The 22,237-nt window shown below is 44.0% G+C and overlaps 1 protein-coding gene across 2 annotated transcripts in view; it reads right to left on the bottom strand.

Moving 5' to 3' along the window:
• Positions 1-359: 359 nt before the first annotated feature.
• The window catches only part of MREG (melanoregulin), a 57,025-nt gene continuing 35,147 nt past the window's right edge, over positions 360-22,237 (bottom strand). For both annotated transcript variants that reach the window (XM_029932924.1, XM_029932925.1), the window contains exons 3-5: positions 4,425-4,515; positions 2,971-3,134; positions 360-1,972 (exon numbers count right to left, since the gene is read on the bottom strand). In XM_029932924.1, the coding sequence (XP_029788784.1) occupies positions 1,838-1,972; positions 2,971-3,134; positions 4,425-4,515 (390 nt within the window). In that variant the 3' untranslated portion in view covers positions 360-1,837. The remainder of the gene's footprint in view (positions 1,973-2,970; positions 3,135-4,424; positions 4,516-22,237) is intronic.

Genomic DNA, 22,237 nt, shown 5'->3' with positions numbered 1-22,237 from the left:
AGATATGCCCCCTTGAATGGCTTTAGGATGAGGGGAGGTCCTTAAATCCATTTTCTTTACCCTTTAATTTAAAGTGATTATGGAAAGAATTATCTGTTCCTTCTTACTTCTTGGAACTATAACACATATCCAACTGAAAAATAAATGAAAAACTAACTTTTTAATTCCTTGCAAGGAAAATTTCCTGGATAACTCTAAGTTTTTTTATAATCATAGATACATTCTCATCCTTAGTCATTCATTACCAAAAACAAAGACAATGGTGACAATTTATTCTTCACAGATGCAAACATCTCATCAAAAAAGTTAGAAAGACAAAACACAAATTATGAAGACAGAAATGAAAACAATACAAAGAGTTTTGTTCACTTTTGTTTTTATTTGTTTATTTCACTGTTCTATGTTTATCTCACAAGAACCTACAGAAGTGAGGGAAATTATCTGCAGGCTCATTTTAAATGATACGAGAGAAAGAGTAAGCATTAAATATAAAAAATAAAACTTTTAGCTTACTTACTAAACTAGAAAGAATCTTCCTGAAACACATCAGTTAAATTGGTCTGCAATGCATTAATAAATGGAGAACGTGTGTCTCCTCTAACAAGTATTTCAAACATCGTGTACACTACCAAAAGACCTAGTCAGAAAATCTTCAAGTCACAGTCCCCTGGACAGACTAAATTCAAGTTCCTTTTCACATGAAGGTAGAAGAGCAAAGTCTGGGAAAGTAAAAATATTGCCATTGTTGTCAGCAATAGATGGGTAAATCCTACAGGTTCTGAAAGTCTTTTCAATAACATGAGCCATGATTTCCTGGCAAGCTCCTTGCCTGAGTGGCAAGTAACTTTTGAGTCTGTGGCTAGAAGCAAGCTGTATTGGCAGCGTTACTCCATCTTGGAAATCCTCTTCCAAATGGAAGAAAGTACAGCAATGACCTTCGTCCGTGCAATCTTTCCTGCAGATGCAGAGAGACAAGTCTGTGCTAGACGTCAGTGGGCAGGTGCCGCTCACAGCCAAGAAGCCAGAAATAGATTAAAGAGAAGAGAAGGAAGTGGAGGCCAAACATCCCAGTGTACAGAGGCTATTCCAGATAAAATATCAAGGGCTTGTGGTCTAGAAATGGACAATATGCAAAAATGAGGTAACAGGTATTGCTGATGTTGAGAATTTAGGACGCATGTCCCACTACTGAAGACAGAGCTGAGAAGCTCTGCCTGGGATGGATCTATTTGGAATTCCCTTCTTGGCAGCACTCTTAGATATTTCCATTATCTGTGGTATCTAAACCTCTGAACAATCATAACTTATATCCAAAATGATGCTTCTGACACCTCCAAAGTTCTGGAGAATCTTCCAAATCAAAGAAAGATCACATAATGCCTGGCATTATTTTAGCATTAGCCTATACTATATAACAATTATTTAAAATTCAGTAATCTATATTTAGGTTCAACGATAGCTCTATCGATCTTGTAGTTTTCTTAACTAAAACACTCCATTCCCCCAAGAGGCTTAGCGACAGGGCTTATTGTAAAACTAAAACCAAAATGGGGACACTGGACTCTTGAATCCTAATCACCCATGAGGAAATATCACCTTCACTAACTCCCTGATGCAAGATCACCAGGCTGTTTCAATGCAACCTGGACTTTTCCTACAGTAGCATCCCCATGAAGACCAGATATCCAATCTCTTAATTTTTTTTTATAGGATTTAGAATTGGTTTTCATTTAACTAGCCCTCCACTTGTTTCCAGTCTCCTGTATGCATTTGTCCGACGTGGGCTGGCTCCTAAGTGCCTGTGGGGGAATCCCAATTCTGCCTCCCAGCCTCTCCTTTAGGGACTTGGAAATGGAAGGTGGTGCAGTTCTTTCTGGCCATCTGCCAGACTTGGGACCCCAGGCTTCTTGGGATAAGTTCGACTGGCAATTTTGAAGAACTCTTCTGCTGCATCAAGAGCAATAAGACGATCCTGCCAAAGATTTAAAAATACAAATGTTGTCAAGATGGGAAGAAGCCACGTTGATGGAAAACCAATCTAAACAGGACCATACCCACCCTAGAAATAATCATGAGTGAGCAAAACACACCTTAAATTTTTTTCAAAAATTTAGAGATGCCCTTCACCCTTTGCCTGTGTTAACGAAGAAACACTCTAGGGTCTTAGATCCCCTTCAAACCCTTTGTTAATCTTAGGCTATGTAGACAATGTTTCTCACAACTTTTTGACCTACAAGTGGTTCAAAAAGCTAACTAGTAGCAGAACCGGCTGAAAAGTACAGACTCTTGAGCCACGACCGAGCCACAATATGTCTGCGTGCAATCCAGAAATCTGAATATGCAAAGCCCTCACTGTGGTCCTGATGCGGCCGGACCCTGGGAGGCAGTTCACGAGATGCCAGCCTCATCTGCCACCTCAAACTGGGTATTGCCGGCAGTACCAGAATGAGTATATGGAACGACAGAAAAGTAAACATTTAAGGCAAAATTAGGGCACATAAAAAAATCACCTCCACTTGGGGCACCTGGGTGGCTCAGTCAGTTAAGCGTCTGACTTCAGCCTAGGTCATGATCTCCCTGTTCCTGAGTTCAAGCCCCACATCGGGTTCTATGCTGACAGCTCAGAGCCTGGAGCCTGCTTCGGATTCTGTGTCTCCCTCTCTCCCTCTCTCTCTCTCTGCCCCACCCCAACTCACGCTCTTTCTCTCTCAAAAATAAACCTTAAAAACAAGTTTTTTAAAAATCACATCCAGTTGGGACGCCTCGGAGGCTCACTAGGTTGAGCACCCGACTCTTCATTTTGGCTCAGGTCATGATCTCCTGGTTCAGTCCCTGGGATCGAGCTCCAAGTCAGGCTCCACGCTGACAGCTGAATCCCTGCTTAAGACTCTCTTTCTCTCTCTGCCCCTCCCCTGCTCATATTCTCTCTCTCTCAAAATAAATACACTTAAAAAAAATACATCCACTTACCACAACAAAGAGATATCTCTCTGAAAGCTCCCAACTTGCTGGAAAAATATTGGTTTCTTCAGCCAGTCTTAACAAGATCTCCCGAGCTTTCCTCGTGTTTTTGGAATCACTGATGGTGCTGAGTTTCGTCACTGACAGCAAAGAGTCTGCTTCCTTTTGAAAACCTGTGGAGAAAAAAGCAGTCACAGGAAATGGTGGTCCTGCAGGGGATTAAGAAGGACCCAAATGTGGATTCCAAACACACAGCAGGAGTCAGGGACCGCTCCACGTGCTGCTCCCCAGGTCAGTGTGACCGGCAGGGTCTTTAATTAAAGTTCATTTGATATTTCTTCTGGTTTGATTTTTTTCCTTAGCTTTTCCCTCAGAGCTAAGCCTCAGCTTACTTGCTGTGCTTTTTTTTTTTTTTGGACTGAAATCCTCCCTCCCAGTCCCTACTCTGCACCTACCTGCCTTCACAGTTTGGTAGACACAAAGTGGCCACCTCCTGGCCTCTACTTCCCCAAGTCCTGATTCCCTTCCCGGGGCAATAGCGTTGCTTGGTTAAAATTACTTACCCAAAATATGAAAGACTCAGAGACTTATACCTGCCCGGCATAACTCACACTATAAAAATGAGACAATTAAGTCCCAATAATATTGGGTGAGAAAAGAGGCCAGCAGTCCATTCCATTACACTATATCCCCATAAAGCAAGAGGATGACCAACTGGGTACACCATGTTTGAAAAGTTATGATGTCTCTTTCAAGTCATGGTCTCTTTCGAGGCAGGATTATGGACTTCAAAATTGATAAATTCTTTTTATTTTTTTTGAGTTTATTTATTTATTTTGAGGGCAGCGAGGTAGAAAGAGATATATGTTTACTGGACCACGACCCTGGCAGAATTAAGAAAAATCAATACCCAATATCTGCTCTGATGCCACAGGTATTTATCTGAACTCAGAAGCTTTTCTACCCTTATTCCTTCTGGACTAAACACTGAGTTTTGTGGTCTCTCCCACAAACCTGCCTTGTCTAACAAAGCTACTACTAATTGGCCAACCGCACTCATCTAATTCAATGGCATAATCTAATCTAACCACAATCATAATCTAAAATTCATTCAATGACATCAATGATATCAATTCAATGACACAATCTAATCTCATCATGATCATAATCTAACGGCAAAAACATTCAGTAGTAGCGCCCACACAACACCCCTGACCTATGCGACTCTGCACTGAGGACGGATGGAGGGAGTAACGCCTGGCAAACTCCATCCTCGGGACATGGGCTTGTGGTAACAGAAATCTCAGGTGTTTGTGCTTGAGGTACAAGGCGGACAAGATTGGGAAAATAACTAGGGCACAGTAGCTTTTGTCAGTCAGCTACTGACAGGCCTTTTATAAAAACCATGCAGAAGAAAGGGCAGAGAGGAATGATCACCACATCATAATCACTTCCAGACTCACCTAAATCTTCTAAAATGCGTTTCCATCTGTTCCTCACTTCCCTCCGAATCTGTCGCAGGGTGTAGATATCATAATTGAGTTTTTGCCACTCCTGTAGGAAAATAAAAATTCAGTTTTATTTTTACCCTTTGGCTGATACCGCTAATTCCCAAAGGTATGCTAGTGACACATGTGGCTTTTCTCTTCACTAATTGTCAAAACCTTTCCTAGTTTTCTTTTAATTTTTTTAAGTTTGCTTATTTTGAGAGAGAGACAGAGATCAGTAATGGAAGGGGCGGAAAGATAGAATCCCAAGCAAGCTGACAGCATGGAGCCCGACATGGGGCTCGAACTCACCAACTGCGAGATCATGACCTGAACCAAGAATCAGACGCTTAACCAACTGAGCCACCCAGGTGCTCCTTCAAAACCTTTCTAAAAGGAGAGAAGGACATGGGCGAGAAGGGAGTCAAGAGGAATCCTTCAGCTACCATTTCTGGGAAATCTGCTTGTAGTGGGTGATGTGACACACTGTATCAATGATCCTAATTAAATTCTTCACTTTGCCTGGCCTCTCAATTGCAATGATCTTACCTGTTAAGTGGGAATACCAATAGTGATGATTTCATTCAAGATTTATACAATTAAAGGTATGTAAAAGCACAATACCTGCACACTGTATAAAATCAACATAGGACTAAAACCAATTTGTACACGAACAAACTGAGGCCCAAAGAGGTTAGTTAAATGGGGAATCCAACACCATCCAGCTAACTGGTACCAGAATTGGTATTTGAATCCAGGTCTGACTCCAAAGTTCATGGGGGAAATGACACATACAAAGAATTTATTTCTTCCTTTATTATCAGAATAAGGTAGACCTGGGAATCCCAGGCTTCTTGATTCCCAGCCAGCGTTTTTTTTCGCCATATCTCAGCATTGTTCTCGTTCATTCATATTCCATGACAGGGTGCATCTTTTAAGCATTCAGCAGAATGATTAAAAAGCTACCATTCTTAAATCTTCCACCTTATGGGCCATAGGCCAGCAGGTTGGTCCCAAAACAGAACTTGAATCTTTCTGGAGTATTTCAATCTTTACTAATAGTAGCTACATGTTTTTTAAATGTCATGGAAATTTATTTTTAAGAAGTCTTATCTATACAGAACAGTCATTTTATAGAGCATACCTTTTCCTTTTAGCATAAACATGAACCACACTGCTATTCCAATTAGAGCTTAAAAGATCATGATTCTGAATGCTCAGTTTAAGACTCAAGATATTCTGACTCATCTAACTGCATGTTTCAAAGATGCCACTATTTCCCTATCAAGTTCCCTTTTAAGGCTGGCCTTGTACATTACTAATCAACTTTCATGACTGGTTAAGATAAATCAATTTAGCTGCCATTCCCATATATTTATAGATACCACTTTGGGAAAAAAAAGCAAGCCAAATAAAGAGTGTTTTGTTATGACTACATCTCAGATCTTGTATCTAAAGCTATGCTATCCAAAGGGCATAGGATTTCAGCTGTCCCTTACTAGAAACAGTAAGGGGTGAATGTGAGTACTCTTTCTGTATGCACCTATGTGGGCAGGGATAAAGTCTGTGACCTTGGAAGAAAGCAAGGTTAACTGGGTCATCTCAGAAATATGCAACCCTGACCTCACCTTTAGCATCATGTTAAAGCACATGATATATATATATATATATATAATCCCCTAGAAAGTAGAGTGTATAAGTCGTCAGGGGGGGAAACTCAAGTATTATCATTTTCATGGGATGGGCCTCCAGGTACCAAAGTGGCCATTCAGAATATAGCATCTTAGAAAAGAACATGGCTGCTGGCGCCCTACTGCCCAAGTTTGGGTCCTAGCTCCATTATTTATTAACAGCCCGACTTTGGGCAAGTTCATAACCACGTCTCACGGCCTGTGTGCAATAGATGCTATTGCCTACCTCATGGGCTTATTCTGAGGATCAACTGCGTTAAATGCAAGCCCTGAAAGTGGGGTTTGGTGCACATTCTCCTCTAAGTCAGCATAGACACAACTAAGAAACAATCCTCAGAGACTCAAGATGATTTCTGTTGTGAGGATTGAGGACACGCACATTGCTCATTTGTGAGGCCCTCCAGAAGAAAACTTTCTCCACTCTTAGCATCCGGTATAGCTTTACTTTTCTTGAAAACTTTCATCATTCTGGTCATTTTATAACTGGTCAGTCTCCACTAGGTAAAAATAAGTCTTTTCATGGAAAATTGATAGGATTTCATAAGCATTTTTGAATGACTGAAATTTCAGACTACTCTTTATGTCTTTATTCATTTTTTTCTTTTTCTTTTTCTTTCTTATTTTCCGGTTTGTGCTCTCTCACTGTCTTTTCATGTGAGTTGCTTAGGTCCTTTTGGATGGAAAGAAGACAGTAAATAAATAAAATATTACACAAAGCAGCACTGCACTGATTCTTCATGAAACGGGCCCTCCTTCAATGGAAGATGATCAGATTCTCAGTCACACTTGATTGGCAGGACCCCACATGATCAATCCACAGAGGAATTGCCTGTCACGTGCTCACACAACCTCGAATTATGGACCAAACCACTAGGTGGCTTCATTAACTTGTGATTCAAGGTCTCGGAGACGTTTTCATAGCTACTTAGGCTGATGCCTCAGAACCGTTTCTTGAACTCAATGTAGCCAAATCTCTGTTTTCAGACCCCTCAACACAACATCACTGGGTTGTCCAAGCTTCAGACTTTTTTTTTTAACTTTTCTCTTCTTGCTGTTCACCAATTATTTTGCTATTCCTAAATGCCAACACTGAATGTCACACAAATTGATTCTGCTTCAGTGTCTGTTACTTTGATAAGTGTTTGATGGAGAAGCAACACTAGGACACTGAAATATCTGCTAAGGACGGATCCCCTCATGATACATGAACTGACTGGCACATGGTAGGTGCTTCCTAAGATTAATGCAATGAAACCATGCACTTCGTATATCCGTATTATTACTGTCTTCTTTTGACAGAACAGTCATGGAGGTTGAGCTTCTGACTCTTGATTTTAGCTCAGGTCATGGTCTTACAGTTCACAGTTCATGGGATCGAGCCCTGCATCAGACTCTGCGCTGCAAGCATGAAGCATCCTTGGGATTCTCTCTCTCCCCCTCTCCTCTCTCCCCCTTCCCAACTTGTGCTCACTCACTCTCTCAAAATAAATAAATACACATTTTTTTTAAATAAGAAAATAAATTTAAAAAAAAAACAGAAAGAGTAACTACTGTTGCTACCCCAATACAACTTCTTTTTCCTTGTATATTTATTATTTATCATTTAGGTTAGTTAATACATTTGTATGATCCACAATCATAAAAGTAATAAAGGTTCCATCTCCTAGCCATCAGTGTCCTTTCTACAAATAAGTGTTACCAATTTCTCCTGTACCTTCCATTTCTTCCCTATAAATGGTGCATACTATATCCTGTACTTTTCACTTAATATATTTTGGCAATCATTCTACATCAGAATGTAAGGTTTCAGATTGTTCTTTAACTTGACTTTTTGACCATCTGGTAAAGACAGACACAAAATTATAATAAACATATATATTTGTTTTACAGAAAGTGGGTTCTTAAAAATTCACAATATTCTGCAATGTGGTTCTGCATTAATCCAAGTACTGATCAAAAGGAAGTGATCATCTCTGTACTCTGCCCAGAAAAACTGGGGAAACTGCCCAAAGAGGCATTTTGTCAAACGGTGGCACAGCCAGGAGGAGAGTAACCAGGACGAGATGAGGTGAGGTGCTTGGAAACCAAGTCATGGTTTCCTAGCTGACAGATCTGCAAACTAGTGGGTTCTGGGAATATGTGATAGCATCCTTCAAGTCAAGCAGTTGCTATAAGGAAGAAGGATTCCTTTTATTCTCTCTACATACACTCAAAATGCAGGACTAAGACTAACAGATAGAAGCCCCAAGAAAAAAGATCAAAATAAGAAGGAATTTTCTATTCAGAATGAAGTGTCTGTAAGATAATGGGCCCTTCATCACAGACTTAGGAGATATACCACTGTTGACCCTCGAACAGCTCAGGGATTAGGGGTGCCAACCCCCTGAGCAGTCAAAAATTGATGTATCACTTTGATTCCCCCCCAAACTGAGCTACTAATAGTTTCCTGTTGACTGGAACATAAACCATTGATTAACACATACTTTGCATGTTATATGCATTACATAGTATTTTCTTATAATAAAGTAAGCTAGAAAAAAGAAAATATTATTAAAATAAAGAGAAGAAAATACATTTACTGTACTGCACTGCATTTATTAAACAAATCCCTTATATAAGTGGACACATGCAGCTCAAACCCATGCTGTCCATAGGTCAGCTGGATATAATTTTATATTTCTAGAAACAGAATTTCTTTCTTTTTTTAATTTTTTTAATGTCTTTATTTTTGAGAGACAGAGACAGAGAGGGAGCGGGGAAGGGGCAGAGAGAGAGGGAGACCCAGAATACGAAGCAGGCTCCAGGCTCTGAGCTGTCAGCACAGAGTCCAACACGGGGCTTGAACCTATGGACTGTGAGTTCATGACCTGAGCTGAAGTCGGATGCTTAACTGACGGAGCCACTCAGGTGCCCCTAGAAATAGAATTTCTATAGGCTCTTTTGGTATAATATTTTTTCCTATATCAACTGAAAAAATCCAAAAGGAGAGATGCAGAGATAGATAGATGATAGATAGATGATTGATAGATGATAGATAGATAGATAGATAGATAGATAGATAGATAGATAGATAGATGATAGATAGATAGATGTTTACAGAGTACTTACTTCTTCCCAGGCTCTGCTCTAACTCTTCACATGGTTTACCCAGGTAATTCTCATAACATGTGTTACTCTGAGGAATGGGTATTATTATAACATCTCAAGAATGAGGAAACTGAGGTAACTTGCCCGAGTGCACACTAGTAAAGGAAACCTGGGACTTCACAGTCCGGCTTGTGGCGGGCTGTAGGGCCAACGCACTTAAGCCACTGTTGCCACTACCTTCTAAAACAGGAAGGGAGGGGCTGGGTGGCAAGGTGGGAAGGGAGAAAAGGAAATGGAGGGAGAGAACAAAAGAACAGCTGATTAGAGAAGAAACCAACCTGAAGCCACAGCAGCTGGGCCTGAGGAGGAACCAAGAAAACACAACCAAAGTCTTGGGAGAGAACTTTCTACAGTTTTTCCAGGCTCCAGCCAAGAAGGCTACCAAACCCAAGAACATCCTTTCCAAGGGTTGGCTTACTGAGACTTAATGCTCTGGTCCTTCTGTTGGGGACTTCAATTCTGTTTCCACTCCCAAGAAAAGGTGGAAAGGACCTCAACACCTTCCACTTTTCCCAACCCTTTCTTCCCACATTCCCTGCTGTCCCCCTCATTCTCACGTCCTCTCTGAGGAGGGAGACAAAAGTAAAATTGCTCCCTCTGAGAAGCAGGGACGTGAGTGGTGAGGGATAGTCCAATCTGCAAAGGTCTGAGATCCTAAGGACCAAGGAGAAAAGGTCAATATTTTAGCCCAAACGGTGTCTGTCTGCAACAGAGAGCCGTGGGGCCCCCATGTTTTTCTGAAACTATGCTTCAGGCTCCAAGACTGAGGAAAACCCTGAGTTTCCAGACTCACCAGAGGTACCTCCTTTTCTCCTCTCCCTTGCTGCCCTACCTCTCCGTCTGAGAGGAAGCCAGCCACGTTGTCCTCCCTTCCTTGGAAAAGTCCCTGGAGAGCTTGCAGCCCTCTTCTGTCACACCTGCAGGGTTATAGAGTTACAAGGATGGCTGATTCAGAGCCCCAGCCACGTCCTGCCCAGAGCTCACATGACAGACGGCTGGTTCAAGGCACTCATGTGACGGGCTTTCCCCTCCCAGAGTTAGCCAGCAGGCAGCTCTAAACAGACACCCAAAAGCTTGATCTCATATGTCACAACCAAGAAAAAGGATTTTAGAAGGAACTGGTTCATTCTTCTTAAAAGGACAGCTGGGTCAGAGGCTGATGTAAGCAGCCTCTCTATCCCACTGTCTCCTCAAGCTCCATCCCGTTCCCCAGGCCTCCCTCCACTTGCTGTTGTCACTTCCTCCCACGGGAAGCTTCCACTGATGTTGTCACTTCCTCATCCCCTGCCCACTCCTCAGCCCCAGAGCAGTTGGCCCCCTTCAGATCCGTTACTCACCGAAAGCACTAAGGTGCTTTCCCCACGTCAGGGATCTCACTAGTGACCAGTCAGGGGCAGCTTGTGTCCCCTCCCATGGCCTTTGCCCTACCTAAAGCATGGATTCCTGATGGCCATCCTCTTGTAACACGTGTCTCCAGAGAAAGGGAAGAAGGAATGCACCTCTGTGAAGCGCCCCTCGGTGCTGGAGGCACGGACTTCTCCACCAGCCTCCATCCTGATACTGTCAAAGGTCCAGTATCTCCCTGGAGTCTGCAGGGCTGGGATTCAGGGTCCGTGGCATCTAGGATGCATCCTCCACCTGATCTTCCTTCTCCCTCTCCCTTTCCTTGGCAGCCTCCTCTTCTTCCTTTGCCTCTTCCTCTCTTGCCATCCTGCCCCAAGGCTCTGGCTTGGCCCTTCTTCTCATCTCCATCTGCCCAGATGATCTCCCCTGCACCTCAGCTCTGTGGCTCACTCCCGATCTCTGTTTTCCCAGATCCCAAGCCTCAGCTTTGGGTCTCCACTGGCCCCTTTTCCTCAAGCTGTCTCTCTACAGAACCAACAGGACTTCCTGCCAGCCTCCCGGAGCCAGCCCCCTCCCTTCCATGCCCCAAGCCTCGTTTCCTGCTGCCCGCCCACTCCCCTTCAGTCCAGCCCCCCCCAACAGAAATCAGTCATCTGGTCCTGCTGATTTGCTCTCTGCCACCCTATGCCCACTATATCAGCCTCAACAGGCCTGCACAACTGCAAACCCACCGGCCCCTCTGCTTCCAGAAGCTAATGTCTCTTGACCAGCCGTCTTCCTAAAGGTGATGTTGGGTCATTTCTCTGCTGGAAAACTTTGCTGGTGCCCCATAACTTCCTGAATAAAGCTGCAATCCAGAGCAGGCTCGCCATGCTCTGACGATCCAGTCTCGTTCAACCATATCCCCCAACACACGTGAGCCCCTGCCACACGGGACCACCAATCTATTCTTGAGTACGCTTTGAACCTGTATGCCTTGGACCATGTTCACTCACAGGCTCTTTTGAGAGCCATCTAAATCCTACTCACTCTTCAAGGTCCGGCTCCAATACCACCACCTTCAGAAGCCTTTACTGTTCTTACCAATTGAAAATAATTGTTTTATCTTTTGAAATTCCTCAGCCTATTTATGAAAATTGTTGTAGGGGTGCCTGGGTGGCTCAGTTGGTTGGGCATCCAATTTCAGCTCAGGTCATGATCTCGCAGTTCGTGGGTTCCGGCCCCGCATCGGGCTCTGTGCTGCAGCTTAGAGCTTGGACGCTTCTTCTGATTCTGTGTGTCCCTCTCTCTCTGCCCCTCCCCTGCTCATGATCTGTCTCTCTCTGTCTCTCAAAAATAAATAAGTGTTAAAAATTAAAAAAAAAAAGAAAACTGTTGTAGAGATATTTATGTCGGTATAAAGGTATGTGCCATGTTCCCCTTGCTACTAGACTATAGGGCCCTTGGGTACAGGAACCTGGATTCATCCAGATCTTACACAATTTTCTGTACACAGCAGTGTCCCATGGGGCTGCTGAATTCAAAGAAATATGACAAATCACATAAATGCTGAATTCTGCCAGTGACTCAGTGCCTATTTTGATCTAGACACTGACACTAAATCTTATCAGAAAAAGTCACTTGGGCTCTCATCCATGCCTTTTTTGGACAGGGCTGGTTTATATAATCAATCTATGTTGATTTCCCTATTTTTGGAAAATGATAAATTGAGAAAGGTGGAATTAAACAAAATAATCCATTCACCTCTTTCACTTTGTGCCTGATCAAGCATTTGATATCTGAAAAGTTCTTTTCACGTACGTCTCTGTACATGATAATGGCTGTCGGGGCTGCGCCCAGTGGCAGGCCCCTCCCAGGCACCCCCAGGTGTGGCTGCACCATCCTCAAGTCCAGTGAGAGAGTTTTATGGATCCCTTTCTAGACACATGGGAAGGGGGGCTCTGAGAGTTTAAGTAACTCAGCTGAGGTCTCACAGCTCTTAGGAGGAGAACCTAAATTTAAACTCAAGTCTGTCTGACTCTATAATCTATGCTCCTCCTGGTATCCTATGCTGCCACTCAATTAGGCCCAAATTTAGCCCACTATATTGTCCTTTCCTGTCAACAGTGTGGAAACTAAGACACAATGAGAGAAATGGAACACAACGTGCAGACACTTCCATTCCAAACGTGGCTTCTGGCACGACCACTCAAGTCCAGGGTGCAGACAGGCCCCCTCCTCTGTTCTCTGGCTACCCCTTGTCAACACACTCCTCACTGCCCCAAGGCCAGAGGGAAGACCATGCAACTGGATCCCAGGGCAAGGAGCCGGCTCAGGAGACCTGGGCAGGAAAAGGGGGTGGAGGGGCACGGTCGATTATACAGAAGAGCTTCCTTTAAACACAGCTGGTTCTGGACAGTGTCAAGGCCACCTACCCAGGAGGGGATCCTCTTTCAGGACTATAAAAGCCTATTTTCTCCATCCGCCAGACATGCTGTGTAAGTGAGAAAGACGGGATTGTATGTCACTGTTCCTAGACAGCCAGGCCAGTCATTAGCCCTCTGCCTCCACCTCAAATGGCACAGGATCAAATGACAGAGCAGAGAAACTCAGCATAATAAAGGATAAACAACAGATGAGATGCACATTGGAGGAGGAGGTAGCAAGGAGTGTGGCCAAGGAGGGCTCAGGGACCTGGCACTTAGGGCCTTGGGGGCTCCAGGGCCTGGAGGGCCCTCCAACTGCTGCCAACAATAGCTAGCTTTATCGCTTCAGCCTGGACATCTCAACAGTCGGGAGCACTCACTCCAGGAAAGGTCTATCTGTTTGTAGCTAGGGTCTAGGGAAATGAGCCTTTCTGCCAGGCAGGTCAGGCTCCCATGCCATGATCTCCCTCCGAGTTTGATCAGACCCATCTTCAGGGACATAAGAATAAACTTCTGGGTTTGTTACAGATCTGCATCTGGGTCTCCTCCCTATGGACCTTCCAGAGCTATCTACTTGCCCTTCTTCTGAATCCCAGGGAAAGCTGGGCCTCAGTGGGGTTCCCAATACTACCAGTCTAGGACCAGCCTGCTGAGCTGACCACTAGGCCCTGAGGCCACACCCTAGATGACCTCATACTTAAAAGATAGTAAAGCAAACCTTTTCTAAGGTTTGGCAGTTTGGGCAACCTGACTCTATATACCACGCAGAGTCTCAAACCCCTAACTCCCATCCTGGAGTCACTGCTTGGAGCACCTTGGAAAGGGACAGCCTTACTCTGGTTGCTAATCCTGTCCCACTGCAATGTGCATGTGTTTTGACCCAGAACTAGAATTTTGACCTAGAACAAGTCAAACGTAAATGCCAAGCAACGCCTTTCCAACTCTTCCTGTTTATTTTTATGCCGCAGCTCTGCTGGAGTTCTGGAATCAGACTGCTTTGCAGCCAGAGGCCCCTGACCTAATTCTTTATCTGGCTTTAACCAGATTAAGCCAAAGGCTAGCTCACAGCTCCTGCTGCCAAAGTCAGCCAGCAAAGCCATGGAAGGAAATGGACTCCTGAGCAATGAGATTTTAAGTCAGTTTTGTCTAATTTGGGGGGTTCCAGCCCACTTCCGGCTTCAGAGTTAGGAGAAGAGCCAAACTCCGGATGTGATTTGGCTGATGCTGTCTGTGGGAAGAATTAGGATCTGGAGTTCGCATGTGACAGTGTTATTCCTAATCAACCAACTGGAATCAGCTCAGAGTTCTGCTGCTCTCCCTGCAGCGGAGGACAAGTAGTTGCTGTCGCCAAAAGCAAAGGGTAAAAAGTCTAAATTTCTGCTCAAGGAAAGGAAAGGGGGATTTAAACTTGTGACAGGGCAGAAATAACCAATTCATTCAATGACGTAAAGCATGTACCCTTGAGGAAGGCTGCTTCTTCCAAGGATAGAGAAAAGTTTAGATTGAAGGATGGGCTGTCTGCATCCCGAGTCTAGAAGCCATGTGAGATCTAGCTACCCTTCAGCACCCAGCCCTGTGCCGTCCGACTCGGCAGCCAGCAGCCACGCATGGCTCATACGTTTTCTGAGAGTGGTGAGTCTGTCCTTTTCATTGCTAGCGTGTCTTTTCAGTTTATCAAAGTGCTTTTCCATCCATAAGCCTGACACCTACACCTACTACTTCTTAAACACCTCCAAGACAACGGGAAAGTGTATCATTTGACTAAATAAAAACCCAAAACTTTTCCACAGCAAGGAAAGAAAACCGTAATACAGAGGTAAGCAACATGCTCGGGAAAGCGCTTGATACAAATAGCTAGGGGTTGTCATAAGAAGAAAAATCACACTAGTGAACACAGAGATGTCAAGAGAGAATTCACAGAAGGATCAATCAGGGGGAAATGCCTGCTCTTTAAGAATTCTCAGTACAACAGTGAATTTGGTGTTGCTGCTGTTGTCTAGCTAAATTATCTGTTAAAAATAAAAGAACACAAGAATGCCCATGGCTGTGAAGGGTGTGGTGAAAGGGGCTCTTTCATTAAAATTGAGAGTTACAGGGGCGCCTGGGAGGCTCAGTCGGTTGAGCATCCAACTTCAGCTCAGGTCATGAGCTCACGGGTTCATGAGTTCGAGCCCTGTGTCAGGCTCTGTGCTGAGAGTTCAGAGCCTGGAGCCTGCTTTGGATTCTGCTCCGTCTCTCTCTGCCCCTCCTCTGCTCTCCCTCAGTCTTTCTCTCTCAAAAATAAACATTTAAAAAAATTTTTAATTGAAAGTTATAAAATTGGCTTCATTTTATTTTTTTCACAAACAGTGACACCTATTTGGCAATATGTTTCAAAATATACAAACATGGGTAAAATATTTAATCCAAGAATTGCAGTTACAAGAACCTGTCCTAAGGAAATAATCTCAAATACAAAAAGTATCACTGCAAATAATGTTCATGAAAGCACTAACCGGACATGCAAAAAGGTGAACACAAAAGACCTAAGATACATGAGTCATCAGTGTTAAGGCAGAATATTTATTTATTTATCATAATACATATTTTTGAGACAATTATATACATAATATAGACTGTACACTTGTATATACACATGCACATATTTATGTATTGTGTAAATATATGTGTGTAGTATATAATATATACACAAATATATATTGTCTCAAAAAAAAAGAAGAAAAATGCAATAAAACAGTATACTAATATTTATCTCAGGGTAGAATTATGTATAGGTGATTTTTTTCTCCTGTGCTTTCCAAATTTTCTACAATGGTTACATACTTCCTTTGTAATCAGAACAGAAACTTTAAAATACCTAAGGAAGATGCTTTTTACAGGTTCCTTTGTTAACCCTACCTAATTCAACTTACCTCAGAAATGAAAAAGTCTGGTTATGGGTACTATTCTCATTTGAATTTATTTAGAGAAGTAGTTACTATGTTCTGGATGGCCACTCACAGACCCTACTCAATTCGTATGACTTCAACGACTTCTGTCAAATTGAAAATCCCGTGGATAAATTCTGCTAGTTTCTGTGTGTACGTGTGTGTTGCAGTGTTTAGCTGAAAACACTGCTGCTTCTGCGGCACATTTACTCTGCATTCCAGGATCTCTGCCAGCTTTCAGGAGGAGGAGGGCAACAGAAAGCAGGGGGACAGTGTGAAGACAAGGGCAGGTGTGGTGACAAAGGAGCCAGAGTTGAGATTGTCTGGGGTGGCAGCCAGTCAGAGGAGCCAGGTAGAAACACAAGGAAGAGAAAGGAGGGAGGAGAGGAATCAGAAAGTTATAATTTGTTTTTTTAGAAAGCAAAAGCAAATTCAAAAGTTTCTCGGTTGTTGTTGTTTTTTTTTTTATCCCAAATACTTCTTACTGTAAGGGTAACTTTTTGTAATTTTTCTTCCTGCAAACCTTATCACAAGGGACCCTACTAACAACTGTTCTTTATTTGAAAGCTGTAAGCTTATTTCTCCCTGACACTGAATTTTACCAGTCCTTTTCATCTTCATGCCCCCGGAAGGAAGGAGTTAAAGAAGCTAGACAGTGATCCATTCACTCAAGTGTGTGTGTGTGTGTGTGTGTGTGTGTGTGTGTGTGTTAGGGGAGGGGTAAGCCCCCCAAGAAAAGGAAAAAAAAGACTAGTGACCTTGGCAGGTGACCTTAATTTCCTTATCAACTGAACCTCCTGATAACTAGAGGTATGATATCCGTTAGGAGGAAGAAACTGTATCTACAGAATGCCTGTAGCAGGATATCTCTGGCCAAACCATTTCTTAGACTCAAGACACCCAACATCTCTGGGGTATGGCTCCCTGGAGCCATATGGTACCAAATAATGAAGGGGTATCAAATGGAGCCCTTTCGCAACTTAAATGCTTTCCACTACGTGAGATAGCTCAGTGAACCTTATTTACATTCATCTAGTATTTGGCGTCAGAGGTGTATGTCCTATAGGGGAAGGGCATCCTAGGATGACCTCAATGAACCAGAACCCTCTCTGCTTCGTCTGAGCCTCTGGATTGCCTATGTCTTTGAAAGTATTACCCTTACCCTTGATACTGGCTGGGTAAGACCTATGATCCGTGTGACTCTGATTTGACAATCTGTGTTTTGCTCACCCCACTCCTCCCCCATCACTTGACTCCAAATTTCTAATTTCTCAATATTTTCACTGTATACTCTAGACTTCTAAGTTATTGATACCCTTTTTAAGACCTGGAACGGCAAATTAAACCATGCCCTGATCACACCAAGCACGTCTCCAGTATATTACAGCCCCATGAACACAACCCCAGTCATACGGACCCTTTCACAAGAGAACAAAGATGTTTCCTCCATCACCTGTCAGTGACAACACACCCCTAGCAACACCTAGGAATTGTTATTCCAGTCCAAGCCCTATACAACTTTTTCCCTTAAAACTCCAGCCTCCCGTTCACTGCCTTCCTTTTACTTCCCTCCAACCTTCAGCTGAGCCTCCAGGGCTGGCTCCCCGACTTAAGCGTTTGGGGGCTACTCTGATGAAGCCTCACGCGTGATGTGATGCCACAGCCTGAGGGCAAAGTAGTCACTCGGGCAGAAGCAGTCCTGTGACTGCCTGGAAACAAACTGGTTAACACCTTAGTCTATAATTATCCCCGTCTTTACTGGCTATTACCCAGGGATGACCCCGTGTCAAGCCAATTAGGAAGCTGTCTCGTGAATCCTGAACCCGGCTGCCATTTCCAGTTGTCAAGACCTTGCCTTCTCTGTAGCTGCTTGGTTCGTCATCAGCGTGGCAGGCTTTAGTTAACTCAGGCAAAGCCCCTGACACGACTCCTGTGCAGTGGAAATCCCAGAATGGGAAGGGAAAACAGGGCTGGGCCACCAATGCACTACACATTCAACGTGTTTGGAAATTACAGTGCATTTCTCAGCACTCTGACTAATCTTACAAGATAGGTCATTGTACAGTCATTTCAAAAGGAAAAGATAATCATCAGTAAATGAAAAATGTCTTGCACCCACAACCAAAAGGGCCGGAGTTAAGTTACCCCTACAGTAAGTTACTCCTACGGTAAGAAGTGTTTGGGTTAAAACAAATCAATGAGAAACTTTTGAATTTGCTTTTGCTTTTTAAAAAAGCAAATTACAACTTCCTGATTCCTCTCCTCCCTTCCTTTCTCTTCCTTGTGTTTCCACCTGGCTCCGCTGACTGGCTGCCACCCCTGAGAACCTCAACTCTGCTGGGGCTGCTTTGTCACCACACCTGCCCTTGTCTTCACTCTGTCCCCCTGCTTTCTGTCGCCATTTCTAAGGAGGATCTCTTGCAAGTATCCCAAAGCAGGGCAGGGTGGGGGATATCACAGGAATCCTTCCTCAAAGGAGTTGGTTATGTGTCCTTATTGTATGAAAAATTAAATCCACACAGGGGTGCCTGCCTGGGTGGCTCAGTCAGTTAAGCATCTGACTTTGGCTCAAGTCATGATCGAGCGGTTCATGAGTTCCAGCTCTGCGTCTCTGATTCTCTCTCTCTCTCTCTCTCTCTCTCTCTCTCTCTCTCTCTGTGTGTGTGTGTGTCTCTCTCACCTGCTCTCTCATTATCTCTCTCTTTCTCTCAAAAATAAATAAATAAAAAGAAAAATTAAATTCACACAATTACTTGAGCAAAGCATACGGAGTGCTCACACTGAAGGCACATTGCACGATCTCAGGACAGTGTTTTTTTAGCATTTACGAGACACGAGGCCTCTGCCACAACTACTTCCACTTTGTCCCCATCGCCCGAAAGTCGTGAGAGATAACATGCAAACGAACGGACACGTTTGTGTTCCGATAAAACTGGATTTGGCAAAACAGAAGGAAACACCTGGATTTGGCCAGCGAGCCACAGTTGGGCCAGAACATAGAGGGAAATGTGGCATGGAGAATCAAATTGACCTGTTCTACACTGAAATGTCCAACCCCCTCAGGGCCATGATCTCACGGTTCGTGGGTTCAAGCCCTGCGCTGGGCTCTGTTCTGGCAGCGTAGAGCCTGTCTGGGATTTTCTCTCTCCCTTTTTCTCTTTCTCTGTCCTTCCTCCTCCCAAAAATAAATAAATAAACTTAAAAAGAAAAGAAAGAAATGTCCAACTCCCCCTTGCAAGCATGTATCTTGGCCAAAGACCGTGAATGAAGTCTAGCTCCTTAAAATGCAGGAGGGTAGGAAGGCATCACTGGATGTTTCTTGGGTTAAAAGCCACATCACTGCTCCATAGTTCACAGGCCTTTAAATATGGGCGATCTTGTCCTCCATACCTCCCTCTGGTACATGAAAAAAGAAAGGCCCAGAGAGGCTGTGTGGTCTGCCAGAGGTCACACAGCAAATCAGCAGTACAGTCAGGAGACAGCGTTGGGCTTAGAACCCCAGGAATCCTTTCTGCAGCATCACACTCTTCCTCATGCTCCATGAAATAAGCATACACTTTTCTTTTTCACAGCCATTGCCAGAGCCCCAGGGTGACAGGGTGAGGTAGTTGAGCTCTCAAATTTGTTCCGGCAGGAGAGTCTTTTTCCCAAACGATAGCTCACATAGAACTCTGGTGCTCGTGGAGCACCTTGATGGGATTGTAAGGATCAAGGAAACTAAGTAAAGACCAAGTAAAGAAGGAAAGACCTTTCCACACTAGGACAGAGGGACACCAAGTAGAGTGACTGTCATGAAGGGGAGTTCAAATGTGATTTTAGATTTCACCTGCTGTCCTCTCCATACTTGCAGTTTCTAGCACTCTCTCCGCTACTTTTCAGTTCTGCCCGGATGCCCAGGGCCAGCCATGACAGTGCCTTTCTCTCCCAACCTCCCCCTCCATATCCTGCAATTCTCAGTCCTGGGCCCCATTCCTTTGAAAAAGTAATTTGTGCTGACCTGTTAATGATATTAATGACATGCAGATTAATTTTACTAAAACATAAAGCAATCAGTCTCTGATAAGAATTAATGTATTATTGCTTCCAGAGATCAGATTTGAGGGGTTTTTTTTTAGGTTTATTTATTTTGAGAGTGGGAGAAAGCATGAACAGGGGAGGGGCAGAGAGAGAGGAGAGAGTGAGAATCCCAAGCAGGCTCCTCACTGTCAGAGCAAAGCCTGATGCAGGGCTTGAAGCCACAAACCATGAGATCATGACCTGAGCCAAAGTTGGACACTCAACCGACTAAGCCACCCAGGCGCCCCCACACTTGAGTTTTAAAGGGTGTTTGTAGTAGTCCAACACAGTGTTTTTGAATTCATGTTGGGTGACTTTTCCAAAGATGCCTGGGCAGGAGCAGGGGGCTTTGCCTGAGATGAGGAATCTTCATCTAGAATGGTGTTAACTTTATCAGTGTTCTGGTAGATTTCATTGGAGGGGTGGGGAAGAGTTCCATCTCTATTTTAAGAAGTTTAAAAACCACAGACAGACACCAAAGCATTGGCCCATGGTCAAGTTCCCAGCCTTGATGCCAACCCAGGAGATATTCTAAGGGCGTCAAGAACTGTGAAGCATCTGAGATATAACTCCCTTACAAAGTAACAAGTTCTCTTGCCGCAGTTTCATAAGTGGCATGAGATATGGCAAAACCCCCCATAGATTCCTGGTAGGAGACAAAGGACCCACAATAACAGGTCAGCACTTTTTACGGTGGTTTCTCTGAGCTCCAATTCCGAAGCAGTAATGGGTAGGGAACAAATTATCCATGCACACACAGCAACCTGTGCTACAGGAAAGGAACCCTAAACTGAGGGAACCTGAATCTTTTGTTTTATTTTTTTTAATGTTAATTTATCTTTGAGAGAGAGAGACAGAGAGAGACAGAGTGTGAGTGGGGGAGGGGCACAGAGAGGAGACACAGAATTGGAAGCAGGCTCCAGGCTCCAAGCTATCAGCACAGAGCCTGACACCAGACTCAAACTCACAAACCGCCAGATCAAGACCTGAGGTGAAGTTGGATGCCCAACCAACTGAGCCACCCAGGCGCTCCCTGAATCGTTTATAACGAACAGTAAGCCTGCCTGCCCTTTGCTCCAGAGGGACAACTACCCACATCTCTCAGGGCTGTTCACTACGTAAACACCCTGGAAAGGACAGTCCAGAACGAATGGCGGGCAGTGCTTCTACTCACAACACGTGCACAGATCAAGAGACCCACAGAGAATTCTCTCGCAACATTGAAGGCCAGGCCTGCTCAGGACTCCCAAGGAATGTGAGCCTCCCAGATTGGGAGTAACAGGTCCATAGAGAAAGAAGAAATTTTGCACAGGGCAAATGCCCCCCTGCAAATTCCTGTACTGGAGTCCCAACCCCCAGTACCTCAGACTGTGACCCCATTTGGAGATACTGTCTTTAGAGAGGTAATCAAGTGAAAATAAGGTCATCAGGATGGGCCTTAATCCAATAAGACCAGTGTCCTTGTAAGAAGGGCACAGTTGCTGATTGTTAAAAAAGCATCAACGCTATCCACCCTTGCAGAGAGGAATTCAGTAGAAAACCACTGCTCTGAAAGCATTTCAGTGTGTGCTCTTTCTAGTTTCTACATACTCACAGGTGTTTTCTGTTCCCTAGGTGTCACTTAAAAATAAGTAAAAAGATAAATACTACATCATGGATTAAAATGTTAAGGTGAGCGGGCACCTGGGTGGCTCAGTCGGTTAAGCATCTGACCTTGACTTTGGCTCAGATTATGATCTCATGGTTTGTGAGATCGAGCCCTGCATTGTCCTCTGCACTGACTGCTTACAGCCTGCTAGGGATTCTCTATCTCCCTCTCTCTCTGCTCTTGTCCTCCAAAATAAATAAATAAACTTAAAATAAAATAAAATGTTACATAACAAGCCACAGAGAGACATGAGAATATTCAGAGCAAGCAAAGGGAAGAAAGGGATGGATGAGATGCGCAGAGGTCTGCTTGCTTCCCTCCCCGGTTGCCCTGCTCTAGGCTTTCAGTGGCTGGAAGCAGAGTTGGAGAGGATCGGAAACAGGAGAAACAAGAGAAGAAAACACCTTTCAAAACTAGGGCGGAGGAACAGGTGGAGCGAGTGGTTTGAAGGCCAGTCAGTGTTTTGCCATCAGCCAAGGATCTGCCAGCTAGATGGGAGATCATTCACCAGACGCCCGACTCACCAATCACCAATCAGATGGCACAGACACCCCAGCACCCCCGATTCGTT

This window comes from Suricata suricatta, chromosome 3, assembly GCF_006229205.1.
Source record: "Suricata suricatta isolate VVHF042 chromosome 3, meerkat_22Aug2017_6uvM2_HiC, whole genome shotgun sequence".
Lineage (NCBI taxonomy): Eukaryota > Metazoa > Chordata > Mammalia > Carnivora > Herpestidae > Suricata > Suricata suricatta.
Note: the sequence above shows the minus strand (reverse complement) of the source record. Positions and strands in the feature narration are given on the sequence as shown.